Source organism: Schistocerca americana, chromosome 6 (assembly GCF_021461395.2).
Source record: "Schistocerca americana isolate TAMUIC-IGC-003095 chromosome 6, iqSchAmer2.1, whole genome shotgun sequence".
In the NCBI taxonomy this organism is placed as follows: Eukaryota; Metazoa; Arthropoda; class Insecta; order Orthoptera; family Acrididae; genus Schistocerca; species Schistocerca americana.
The window spans coordinates 210489090-210502307 of record NC_060124.1 but is presented as its reverse complement, the minus strand read 5'-3'; the positions used below and the strand labels follow the sequence as shown (position 1 = coordinate 210502307).

The following is a 13218-nucleotide window of genomic DNA, read 5'->3' as shown; positions in this document are numbered from 1 at the left end:
TACTTCAGAAATAAGCTGTGATAAGTTTTGTCAGAAGAAGTAGCCCAGAACACAAGGTTTCTAGAAAAATTAAAATTGGTTCTCTGATAAAATACAGTATATGCAATTCAGTACTGCATAAGCCCTGGCCTTATAACTAGAATGTTCTTTGGATCATTCACATAATACATCATAATGATATGGAACAAGTCATTTTACCTTTACATTGCAAATTAATGTGTAAATATACCGTATTTACTCGAATCTAAGCCACACCTGAAAAATGAGACTCGAAATCAAGGGAAAAAAATTTCCCGAATCTAAGCCGCACCTGAAATTTGGACTCAAAACTCAAGGGGAGAGAAAAGTTTTAGGCTGCACCTCCAAATCAAAACAAAGTTGGTCCATTTAATATGAGACACAATTTAGGTCGCATGAATGACAATACAGCTACAGTAGTTTGGTTCGAGTCGTAAGCTTAGCAGTTAAGCTTTACCAGGTAGCCATTGCTAAGCGTCAGGCACTCCATCCACTCTTCCTTTTTCACGTGCTTCGTCTGGTTTGAATTGATTGCTTATTTTTCTTTGATCTGAGAAGTGCCGTTCTCTTTGTTATAGGTGTTTACGTCACTCTAAGCTGAAAATGCATTACTGTACAGTGTCATGCATTGTTTGTCGCATTCTGATAATAGTGTTTACGGCCTGTTGGCAAGAGACTGCCATTTGTTGTTACTTACACTGCTGCTTTCTTTGATAATGATCAACAAGAACCAAACAATAGACTGCGTATGATAGATGATGTTCTGAACGAGAGTTTAGCGAAAATTTTTCTCCGTTTAAAAATCTTTGTGGGCGCCTCTTTAGTACATTACATTCTGCCCAGAAATTAGAGTCATCTTAGATTTAAAAATCTAGTCAATTGCCATGCTTCATTTCTGACTGTATCACTATTAGGCATAAGAATAATATGAATATAAACATGACATGATATGTATATTCTTCCACGTTTGGTGTTGTCTCACTCTAGTTTCGTAGGTTATTAGACAGACAGGATTTAAATGAGGTAGCAGTAAACATGAAACAATACATGGCAGAATGTTTATACTGATATTATTCTCATGGTGAAGAGAATACTGCATGTGATTCACAATTCATAAAAGTTCCTATTAGCAACCATCTCTTCTCACAGGTAGGAAAAAATTCAGAATGTAGAGTTGGCCATATTGACAAACATCCATCCGTGTGTGTGTGTGTGTGTGTGTGTGTGTGTGTGTGTGCTCGAGTGTATACCTGTCCTTTTTTCCCCCTAATGTAAGTCTTTCCGCTCCTGGGATTGGAATTACTCCTTATCCTCTCCCGTAAAACCCACATCCTTTTGTCTTTCCCTCTCCTTCCCTCTTTCCTGATGAAGCAACCATGGGTTGCGAAAGCTTGAATATTTGTGTGTGTTTGTGTGTTTTTTATTTTATTGTGTCTATCAACATACCAGCACTTTCTCGTTTGGTAAGTTAAAGCATCTTTGTTTTTTATATATATTTTTCCCACGTGGGATGTTTCCCTAGAGACTTGAATGTCAAGCTACTTTTTTTTATCTTTCTCTCTTTGCACAATGATTTATGCTTCAGACAGTAATGTATATGGCCAGTATGTTGCCACATTTGTCACTGAGAAAACATACTATGATTTTAAATCTGACTCTTTCCACTCCTTAGCAAGGGTATGCAATTGCAATTCATAGAACATGCCACTGACTAACTAGAATATTTAAACATTGTTTACAAACTCAGTAAAATGTTTCTCATTCATCTGTTCAGTGGATGTTGCAGTATCAACTCCCTTATTTTCAGAAGCTTCTTGAACACTGTCCACTAGTCTCAGAGTGTCTGCAAGGCCATAATTCTGACATTTTGGATGCCTCTTCCTAATGTTTACAATTCATGTTCCTTCAGATGATTGCAAAATCAACTGGACATCAAAACTTCCACATGAAAAATACAATATCAGTTTGGGCAACTGAATGGGAACACTATTCCAAGCATTAGAGTGAATAAAATGGTGTTGTAAATGAACACTTACAGGTATACTGCAGTTAGCCCATTCCGGGAATAGCTACTCTTGGCTTCACCTTGTGATTGAACAAATGGTCATATGGGCACTGAAGACAGAGATGTTTAGTGCTCAGAATGAGTCTATTCACCATGACTTCTGTCACATGTATCTTCATCATAGTTTTTCACCGTACAGCATAAAACTTCAATCTTCACATTCAATATGTTCATCTGGCTGCAACTGACAAATCAGCTTCAGCCTGTGCATTCAGCATGAGCTGTTGCTTCTTAGCATGTGCGCCCATGTGCATTCATCTGCTCCTGATAAACACTTTGTTTGATTAGTGATCAATTTAACAAACTTTTTGGACACATTTTGTACATGTAAAGCTGTCTGGTAATTCAAACAATAGAAACTCCAAGTAGGAATATCAACAATGTATGAAAAAAGACATTAAGTTGAAGCCAGACACAATTAAAAGACACACAAAGCTTTCAGCCACAGCCTTCATCAGATAAGAGAAACACACACTACTCATATACACAAGCAAGCACACCTCATGCACACATTACTGCCAACTCCAGAAGCTCGGCCCAAGGTGCTGGAGTTGGCGATCATGTGTGCATGAGGTGTTCTTGCTTCTGTGCTTAAATGATGTCTGTTTCTCTTATCTGATGAAGACAGTGGCCAAAAGCTTTATGCAAGTGTCTTTTAATTGTCAAACAATGGAAAATCTAGGATGGAATGTAACAATATTAGAGAAGGAAAGTTGCTACTCACCATATTGCGGAGACGCTGAGTCGCGATAAGCAGAACAAAGAGATTCACACAATTATAGCTTTTGGCGCGCGCGCGTGCACACATGCACACACACACGCACAAATGCAAACACAACTTGCACACGTCTGCAGTCTCAGACAACTGAAACCACACTGCGAGCAGCAACACCAGTGCATGATAGGAGTGGCGACTGGGTGGGGGTAAGGAGGAGGCTGGGGCAGAGGGAGGGAGGGATAGGATGGTTGGGGTGGCAGACAGTGAAATGCTGCAGTTTAGACGGAAGGCAGAAGAGAAAAGAGGGGGGGGGGGGGGGGGGGTAAGTAGCAGAAAGGAGAGAAATTGAAAGACTGGGTGTGGTGGTGAAATGACGGCTGTCTAGTGCTGGAATGGGAACAGGGAGGAGGCTGGATGGGTGAGGACAGTGACTAATGAAGGCTGAGGCCAGGAGGGTTATGGGGATGTATTGCAGGGAAAGTTCCCACCTATGCAATTCAGAAAAGCTGGTGTTAGTGTGGAGAATCCATATGGCACAGGCTGTGAAGCAGTCATTGAGATGAGGGATATCATGTTTGGCAGTGTGTTCAGCAACAGGGTGGTCCACTTGTGTTTTGGCTACACTTTATTGGTGACCATTCATGTGGACAGACAGCTTGTTGGTTGTCATGCCTACATAGAATGCAGCACAGTGGTGGCAGCTTAGCTTGTAAATCACATGACTGGTTCCACAGGTAGCTCTGCCTTTGATAGGATAGGTGATGTTAGAGACCGGACTAGAGTAGGTGGTGGTAGGAGGATGTATGGGACAGGTCTTGCATCTATGTCTATTACAGGGGTTATGTCCTGCCCACTATCCTTCTCACCCCTCCTACAGTGGTATTCCACCATCCACCGAACCTACAAAATATACTCATCCATCCTTACATAACCCCTGCTCCCAATACCTTACCTCCTGTGTGTAGGGGCTACTGCTGACAAAGGCCTTAATGGCCGAAAGCTATAATTGTGTGAATCTTTTTGTTGTGCCTATCGCGACTCAGCATCTCCGCTATATGGTGAGTAGCAACATTCCTTCTCTAAAATTGTCTTTTAATTGTGCCTGTCCGCAACTTAATGTGTCTTCTTTACGGTAAGTAGCAATCTGTCTTTTTCTACATTGTTTGTTAATTCGTTATTAATACATATATGATTTTCAGGTCCTTCATTCCTGTGCAGATGAGCTATGTGGCAGAAATGCAATGAAATATGAAGCTGTTAAGGCATCAACTGACTGGACAGCAGAAGAACACAGTTGTATCTGTAATGAAATAAAGAAATTATTTTCAGAAGTTGTTGGTAATTCACTTGGAAATGAAATGGTAAAATTGTGTAAAAAATGGAATATGTTTTACATTTTTATGTGTAGTTCTAAGCGTACTAACTTTCATGCAAGACTTTTAGATTTCACTTGAATATTGTTTTTCACTAATGCGTTTGTATATATTCCTTTTTTCCTTGTGTATTGCAAGGATCATCTGATTAGTCATAGTTGGACTGAAGAACTTCAGAATATTGGCTGTATTTTTTGGTACAAAAAGCCAATAAAATTAATCTTAAAAAAAAAAAAAAAAAAAAAAAAAAAAAATTTTCATGATTTTTTGATCGCACAAGTCGGTATTCTTTATTTTTTTATATTCTGTAAAACTGATATGAAAGTTTAAGATTCTAAGATTACAAGTGTTGGGGACAAGTTTGCTCTGTAAGTGAACTTATTCCAAACATATAACAGATAGTAGTGTTCTGGAACATGCAGGTAGGTTTTTGGGAAGACAATTGCTTACTTTAAACCATGATACGAAAATGTCACTACGGGAATATATTTTAAATGCTTGGTTAATTGTGGATTTTATTATAAAGTTGTTATTAAATATGATATTTGAGCACTAAGTAATACCAAAAATTCTATACTATTTCTACGAGGCTTGAAGTGTTTTTCTTGTTGTGGGTTGATTTTAAGTGATTGCCTTATTGTGAGATGCCAGGTCTTTACTTGTTCCTGATAACTATAGTTACCTTCTTTTCCAAATTTCCAGGTTGCAGTCTTGTTTTCTCTCAATGTTGTGGTCTTGCTATGCAGTGCCATGTATTTGACCGCTGACTTCTTTTCCGATTGCAGAGGGCAAGGGCTATGAGAGAGCTTTCACATTTAAACAGCTACTATGAAATCACAAAACATGGTTTCCATAATTCTTCTATATTCAGATAAGTTCTCAACTTAGAACAACTGATAATTAACAAAGTTTTTAAGACAACATGTTTATACATGATACTTCAGTGCTTGACCAAAACCATAAGTTCATACTTAACTCGAGATAGTGCAGCATAGAGTCTGTATAACAACATTCATTTTTCGTTAGTGCTTGACTATTGTCTCAGGCCTCTTTCTTCTTCAGAGTCGACAGCACCCCCAAAACTCGAATGCAAAGTGCAAGTGACCCCTCACTAGCCAGTCCAAATTACACATCCATAGTTGCTTTGTGCACTGTGCCCACATTTTTCTCTCTCATATCTGCACATAAATTCCAGCAAACCCAGGCACAGTAGATGCTCTTTATGTTATTACTAATTAAAGTCACATTTTCCACATGCATATTTTTCATCGGTCCAGTAAAAGGAAAATGAGATGTCTTGCTATGCTTTATAGCTACGCGTACCTGTTGTTGTATAGTTTGACGCAACTATTTAATGTGGCTCTAACCAGAAATGTTTACTGTTTTTCTTATACTGATATAGTGTGTTCTCATTCTCACCATCAGAGATGTATATATCGACTGTCTTTTTAATCACACAATCCCAGTATAAATGTTCTCTTTGTTGATGTAGTCACATCATATTGCTGAAAGTTGAGAAACTTCCACCTCAAGAAAATATTGAGGAATGTACGAATTATTAGACCATAAGTAATGATACTAGTATTTCTGTAACTACCATCTCTGTTAAAGTTTGAAGTGTAAAAGGGAAATATCATAAGCTCATAAAACCCTCAGTGAAGTGATTAATGTATTGTGCAAATGCAGAATGAGACTTCTTGCAGAAAAAAATTAAGTACCGTTTCCAATTTCCTTTGAACTAGGTAAATATTCTCGTGGTTCTATTGGTGACACTGGAACTGAAGCCTGCAAACCTTCTTCCTGGATTTCAAATAACAAAAAATTATCTGTACCCCCTCTGAAATAACATGGATGACTTAGTTCTGCTATAAGATGAGGTACATTATATGTAAGATCAAAGATTTGTGTGGTAATAGCAGGAGAAGAAAAGGAAGGCCTTCTTGTGGATGAGGGGATGAAGGGCATAGATGAGTGTTCAGCTGCAAATTTCGAAATTGCCAGTATTTCTACAAGTGAACATGTTTGATAGAGCAATATGGCAATACCCTATTAAGATTGTTATTGGCTTTATACAATCAGTTTTGTTTATTTGTTTTCTCTGCAGAAACTCAATTACAGAACTTAAGTCTCAGTATTTAGTTTACAGTATCCCTATTACGAGTTAAATATATCAGCCACTTTAATTTTGTTGATGACATTGTAATTTTTGTCTTCAGTACAGAAACTTCAGCAATCAATGGAGGAACATGCTCTATTAATTTTTAAAATTAGGCTCAAAATCAATTATAATGAGACTAAAATAATATATAGTCGACATATTATAAAAAGAAAATAGTACAAATTAAGTTGTAGTCATACAACTGGTTTTTGTATGTGGGCAACTGAAGGGGGTAGCTGGGGGGACAACAAAAGAAATGGACTGAAGAGTAAATAGTTTTGAATGCTTTAGACAGTATTTGAAATGAAGACTGCAATGTGAGTGACATTAAAAATTAAGTCAGTGTGTCGTACCAGCTGATTTATGGCAGTGTGATATAATGGACCATTTCACGAAAACCATTCAGAACGTGATGGTTGCTCGGGGAAGTGGGGAGATAGAGAAGGCCATGAGGATGACATAATAGAATGGGTAGCTGAAGACAGGATTGCCACGTACCCCGATCTGGGCGGAATTGTCCTGATTTTTCTGTTGAAAATGTGACTCACGATTAAACCTTGTCGGGATACATAAAATTCATGATTACAGCAGGATGGATTATATTTCATACAATATAGTCTGTTCATTATATAAGTTAGGAGGCATTTTTGTAAATGTAACTGAACTTAAAAATACAGCCCTTTGTCCTGAAAGATTAGCACTCAGCTGCTATTAAGAGTCTCATTTTTAATTTGGCCAATCAGCTCCTTAGACCACAGTGATCAAATGCCAATTTAGGACAAAAAATCCTCGGTCGGCAGAAGACAGTCATTTGTTTTTGGCTTCAGCCAATGTTACTTATTGTGACAGCACTGTGTTAGGTAACCATTGTTGTTTCCTTTGTTACTGTGTGTTGTACTTCACTCTGTTTTAAGTGTTTCCTTTCCTTGTGATAAGCCTACGTAATTCTTGCAGTTACAATTTTGTATTTAAAGTATCAATACATAGGACAATTGTGAACATCATTCAATCAATTTTTATCACTGACTTCTGCCTGCTGAAGCAGCTGCCTACACAGTGATGGTGAATGTGGGGGGCAGGGCATGCAGTCTTCTACCTTACATCAATCTCAGTAGTGACTCAGAAACTGATCATAACAGATGGTTATTGCTACTGACGGTAAAGCATTTTTACAACCAGATGCACAGTCAGCAAAACTGATGAAGTATCAGTGTCAAAAAAGAAGCAGAAAGTGAAATTGGAAACCAATTTTAATGACAAGCAGTGTAAAACTTACTCATGGCTTCACAATGGTAAAGATGATTAGCTATAACGCTCACCGTATTGTATGCCTCTCAGCTTAGTGTGTCTCAGTGATGTGAAACTGACATTAAGGGCAAGTGTTAAAAATCCCAATTTTGTTTAGTTTAAAAGTGTCATGTTTGAAAAAGATCCTGACTTTGGTTTAAAAAATCCTGGCAAACCTGTCTGAATACCATAAATGAAACGTCTAAAGCAGTCATCCAGTGGATGTCAGTTTGCTGACAATGAGGATGGTGGTGGTCGTGGTGAGGAGGAGGAGTAGTAGTATGATATCCTTATTTTTATTATTCATGTAATAGAACCACAGGGTGACAGAAACTGTACCTCACACCGTGCTCTCATGGATGAAAATCATTTTATATTTTCATACATTCACTTTCTTTTGTTTTTAAGGTATGCTTTGCTAGAATAATGCAGCTAAAATCAATTGCGTATTTATTTGTAAAACTAATCAGGAATAATGTAAGGTGGAGCAGAATTATCATAAAATATCTTTAATTTTTATACTCACTATGCAGAAAATTTACTCTCCCTATTGTATTCATGCCTAATGATGATAATTCTATGAAATCTTTTAGCACAAATACAATACAATAGATTCCTCTGGCCTTTAGTAGTAGTGTCCGATGCCTTTAGTAGTGGTGTCCGATAGTTGATTTCTGAAAGTAACAGTTCGCTGTCACTGTGTATCCTGTCTTGTCGTATTTTATTTATTTATTGATTTGTAAAAACCTGGCTTTCTGCTTGTCTGAAGCAGGTCCTACAATATGCTTGATACAGGCATTATCCTCTGCATAATGTTTTTTTTCTTTAATTGATACCTTAAGAATAAGTGTGTTCAAAAATGCCAGTCTTAGTTAATTTGGAATAAATTTAATTAATACAACAAAAATGTAAAGTGATAAGCTTCGTTTAGAATCTATATCTGTATGGAATTTGGTTTGTAGTTACATCAGTATGTCTTGAGTTTGACTGCTTATAATAGAAAAATCTTCTAAACTTATAGTTACATTTACATTTTCTACAGGTGTTGCCCCTAAGTTACACTATTTGGAGCATGCAGCGTGAATAGCTCTTTGATTAGTGTGTGTGGTTCAGTACGTCTTGAGTCACAGCAGTTCCATATATACATAATCCCATTTGCATAATACTTTTCTACATTTCACTTAACATTATATTATAAGTAACTGTACAAATACTGTGCAACTTGGAAAAATCTTGAGGCCTCATCAGTCTATGAATATTAAACATACTATAACTGAGTGAGGTGGCACTGTAGTAATACACTGGACTTGTAATCAGGACGGGCGACTATTATAATAACCATGTGGCCATTTCCCTCAATTCCTGTAAATCATTTATGGTGAATCCTAGGATGATTCCCTACTCCACTCTTCTCCAATCTGAGCTGGTGCTCTCTCTCTTAAAGACCTTAATGGGATGTCAAAATTTAATCTTCCTTCCATCTAAATAGTTGCATATTACTTTATTAATAGTTATTAATGTGTTATTGCTAAACTACATTACAATTACACATGCTACTGTTGCAGAGACTGTAGGATATACAATAATTCACTGGCTCACACAATATTTCCATATTATTTGTTACACTTTAATTCACAGAAGTATTTGTAGCCACTGTCACTTTATGTCATACTGCAACACATACATACAACCTTTGCTTCTTCTGATACCTTTACTGTTAGCTGATATTAGCACTACTCTTGCTGCATTCACTCCTTCGAGGCACACATCTTCCTCATCATCGGCATCTACGCTATAACTCGCCTCCTCTGTTCTATTAACATCTCTCTGACCTGCCTTTCTTTCACTGTTGTTGGTATTGCTTATAAACTTTTTTTAGTTCGTTCCTAGATATGTTGAGCAAAGAAAATGATTTTAGCAGGTCAATGCCTTCTAATTTCCACTTTGAAAGAGCACAAGAGATTATCAGAAAACCACCTGCTCAGCAGATCTTGAACTTCAACAGTTACAAAACACTGGTGGTCATTCCATGTAGATAATGAGGATACAGTCCATGCCCTGCCCATTCAATTCATTTGTGCTCAGATAACCTCGACATTGAGTGCCCATAATCTCCACAATTCATTTGCAGTACCTCTCAGGTGTTCTATGCTTACACTGTCACAAACCTGTTGCCATTCGTCATTGTTCAGCTTCATTACGTGACATTGTTTATTCTGGAAAGTGCACTCTCTCTCTCTAAATTATAAAGCTAAAACCAATATGTTGCAGCCAGAACATCATCAGAGTGTATTCCCCAAATGACAAGGGGAGCCTCTGTCTGCGAGGGTGCCTCTGTGTCATGCTCAGTAGAGCATTCATCAGCAACTGATACAATTTTTATTTGAAGATTGCAATTTTACACCAGCATTTTTCATTAATTTTTGCAGTAGAGATTGAGAACTAGTAGTCAGTAACATTAATTCACATTTCTACTTGTGATCTAGAAAAGGAAAATTAAAGTGCTTGCAGATAATTATTAAATATTATGTCCAATCATTGTTCTATGTATTATCTGTTTCTTCAGTTATTGGGTTTAGAGTAATGTGACTGTATATTTCAGGTACTTGCAAATGCACCAGAGTTGGATGTGTCCCATCGGAAATGTCTTCTAGATTGCTTAGACATACACAGGAAAGATATCAAGAGAACTTTAATTGCAGATTTAGCTTCCATATCAGGCCCAGTACTGAAGGATTTTGACTGGAAACTAAAGGTCCCTATTATTACTTACATTTTCTATTATCTTGTTGAAAATGTGCAAAAGTCAACATAACCAGTTTTGAAGGGCCTCATTTTGTGGTGCAACATATTATGTTCCTGATACACACAACCATAACATATGGTACAAATATAGCTTTCAAGAATTTTAGATACATGTGCACTGAAGATGTAGCTGTGCAGTTAATTAAATAATAAGGTAATAAGCATCATTCTTCTTGGGCACCAAACGCTACATCAGAATTCTCAATAGATGCTACAGTTCACGTAAGAAATGGAAAATGTGATTTCAAGGATGTGATATAGCTATGATTACAAGGTGAGGTCTCAAATTTCCGAAATCCATCTGAAAATGAATGTTTAAATCATAAACTCGTTAAGATGACTTTTGATTAAAAAGTTTCATATTTACCTCATTCTAGGGTGCACGGTGCTTTGGAGACATGTTACTTTTGCGCAGCTCATTAAGAAGTTTAGTCTGAATGCACTCTCTATGTCTTATCAGCATTAATAATGGCGATAAGTACTTTTGGCACAGCAGAATGGGCACTAAAATTTTGCAGGAGATTGCAAGAAGAGAATCAAACTGAAACATTGATAGCATGACAACTTTTAGTTAAAGAAACAGTTAGCAGATTTAACTAACCGAACAGGATAAAATGTGAGATGAGGGTGAGGAGGATATTGAAGAAAATAGCTAGTAGTGACAGTATTGTATCAGTGTTAATAGTTCCATAAAAGTTAGAAGATGTATTTGTGGCACTACTATCACGAGACTAGTTTTGGTAAATTCAGTGTTTGTATTTTGTAGGTCAGATGAGAATGTTATATATAAAAACAAAGATGAGGTGACTTACCGAACAAAAGCGCTGGCAGGTCGATAGACACACAAACAAACACAAACGTACACACAAAATTCAAGCTTTCGCAACAAACTGTTGCCTCATCAGGAAAGAGGGAAGGAGAGGGGAAGACGAAAGGAAGTGGGTTTTAAGGGAGAGGGTAAGGAGTCATTCCAATCCCGGGAGCGGAAAGACTTACCTTAGGGGGAAAAAAGGACAGGTATACACTCGCACACACGCACATATCCATCCACACATACAGACACAAGCAGACATATTTAAAGACCAAGATGAGAATGTTATGTTTATTAAGATTATTCAGTGTTATAAATGAGACTTATACTGATATTGTGATAATTTTTTGCAAAGAAAAATTCTATTTGTGACTAATAAAATGGTCATTTGATGTTGATCTTTAGATCAGAAAATCATCTTAAATATAATAATGCTTGTAGCAGGGTTGGGTTTGCCAGGGGAGGGCGGCGGGGAGGAGGATCATTTTCATCACACCTGCAGTAGACTTAATACTACACATTCTGGTGAAGGAAGCTGTAAACCTCTGGAATCTCATCCATTACTGGCTGCTTTTTATATGGTGAAGATGGGATACTTGAGCTGGGAGTTGACTTGCAGTACTTGCTGATCCGTCTCTGCTGTAGCAATCACTGTTACACATACAACACCATGGGTTGCAGAGAACGCAGGTTTTGGATTCAGCACCTGCATTCTGAAGACAGTACAAATAAAACACTATCATCTTCATAGTAGGCACCACAGTCAGAGTCAAGATGGCATTTTTTCATATACCGTATTTACTCGAATCTAAGCCACACCTTTTTTTCCAGTTTTTGTAATCCAAAAAACCGCCTGCCGCTTAGAATCGAGTGCAAAGTAAGCAGAAGTTCTGAAAAATGTTGGTAGATGCTGCCACAACTAACTTCTGCTGTCGAATATATGTAGTGCTTTGCAGGCACAAAGATAAATACTGGTGCCAAAACCTCTGCGTCAGTAAATAAATTAAAAAAGAAAGTAGAATACGAGCTTTTTTTCTCCCCTCTGAGTTTCGACCACTGCATTTTCATACATTATCCAATGAAGTAAATAGAAATTCCATACTGTTCATCTTCGAATGTAGCAGCTTTTTAAATATTAATAGCAACAAAAATAAATTTCTTTACACAAAAATAACAACAATGCACAAGGCTTTTGGATTGTTGCACGAGTTGATATGCTGGGGCTCATTAAGATTTCACGTAGCGACACCTATTTCTTCGTGGAATTTTGTTAAGTGCTTGTTGGTGTTAGTAAACCATAATGAAGCACTTTCATTATAGTGCCAAATTCAAGAGAGGAGTTATTTCTTTTGCGGAACAAAGCTCTAATCGTGCTGCAGGTCTGCGATACGGGATTGATGAGAGCAATTTCAGGCGATGATGACTGCAGAGAGAAAAATTATTTGAATGTTGAAGTAGCAGGAAAGCGTTTAGTGAGCCAAAATGTAGCCGATAACATGCACTAGAAGTGATTTTTAATGAATAAGACAATTCCTCTGGTTTTTTAATTGAGAGCGGCAGTAGTGTGCACAAAAGCAAGCCATGCTGCGAGTGGCGACAAGTCAAACACTCATTATCAGAATGCAACAAACAATGCATGACACATTCGATCGATTCAAACCAGATGAAGCACGTGAAAAAGGAAGGGTACCCGTATAAATACAGATGGAGCGCCTGACGCATAGCAATGACTATCTAGTAAAGCTTAACTGCTGAGCTTACTACTTGAACCAAACTACTGCAGCTGTATCTTCATCGATTTGACCTAAATTGTGTCTCATGTTACAATGGACCAACTTTGTTTAGATTTGGAGCTGCAGTCTAAAACTTTTCTCTCCCCTTGAATTTCGAATCTCAAATTTCAGGTGTGGCTTAGATTCAGAAATTTTTTTTATGCTCGATTTCAAGTCTCATTTTTCAGGTGCGGCTTAGATTCGAATAAAT

At 37.4% G+C, this 13218-nt stretch overlaps 1 protein-coding gene across 1 annotated transcript in view; it reads left to right on the top strand.

Moving 5' to 3' along the window:
• The window catches only part of LOC124619317 (COMM domain-containing protein 8-like), a 59805-nt gene that overhangs the window by 41938 nt on the left and 4649 nt on the right, over positions 1–13218 (top strand). Inside the window, exons 2-3 of the mRNA XM_047145626.1 lie at positions 4001–4162; positions 10222–10374. Of these exons, the coding sequence (XP_047001582.1) occupies positions 4001–4162; positions 10222–10374 (315 nt within the window). The remainder of the gene's footprint in view (positions 1–4000; positions 4163–10221; positions 10375–13218) is intronic.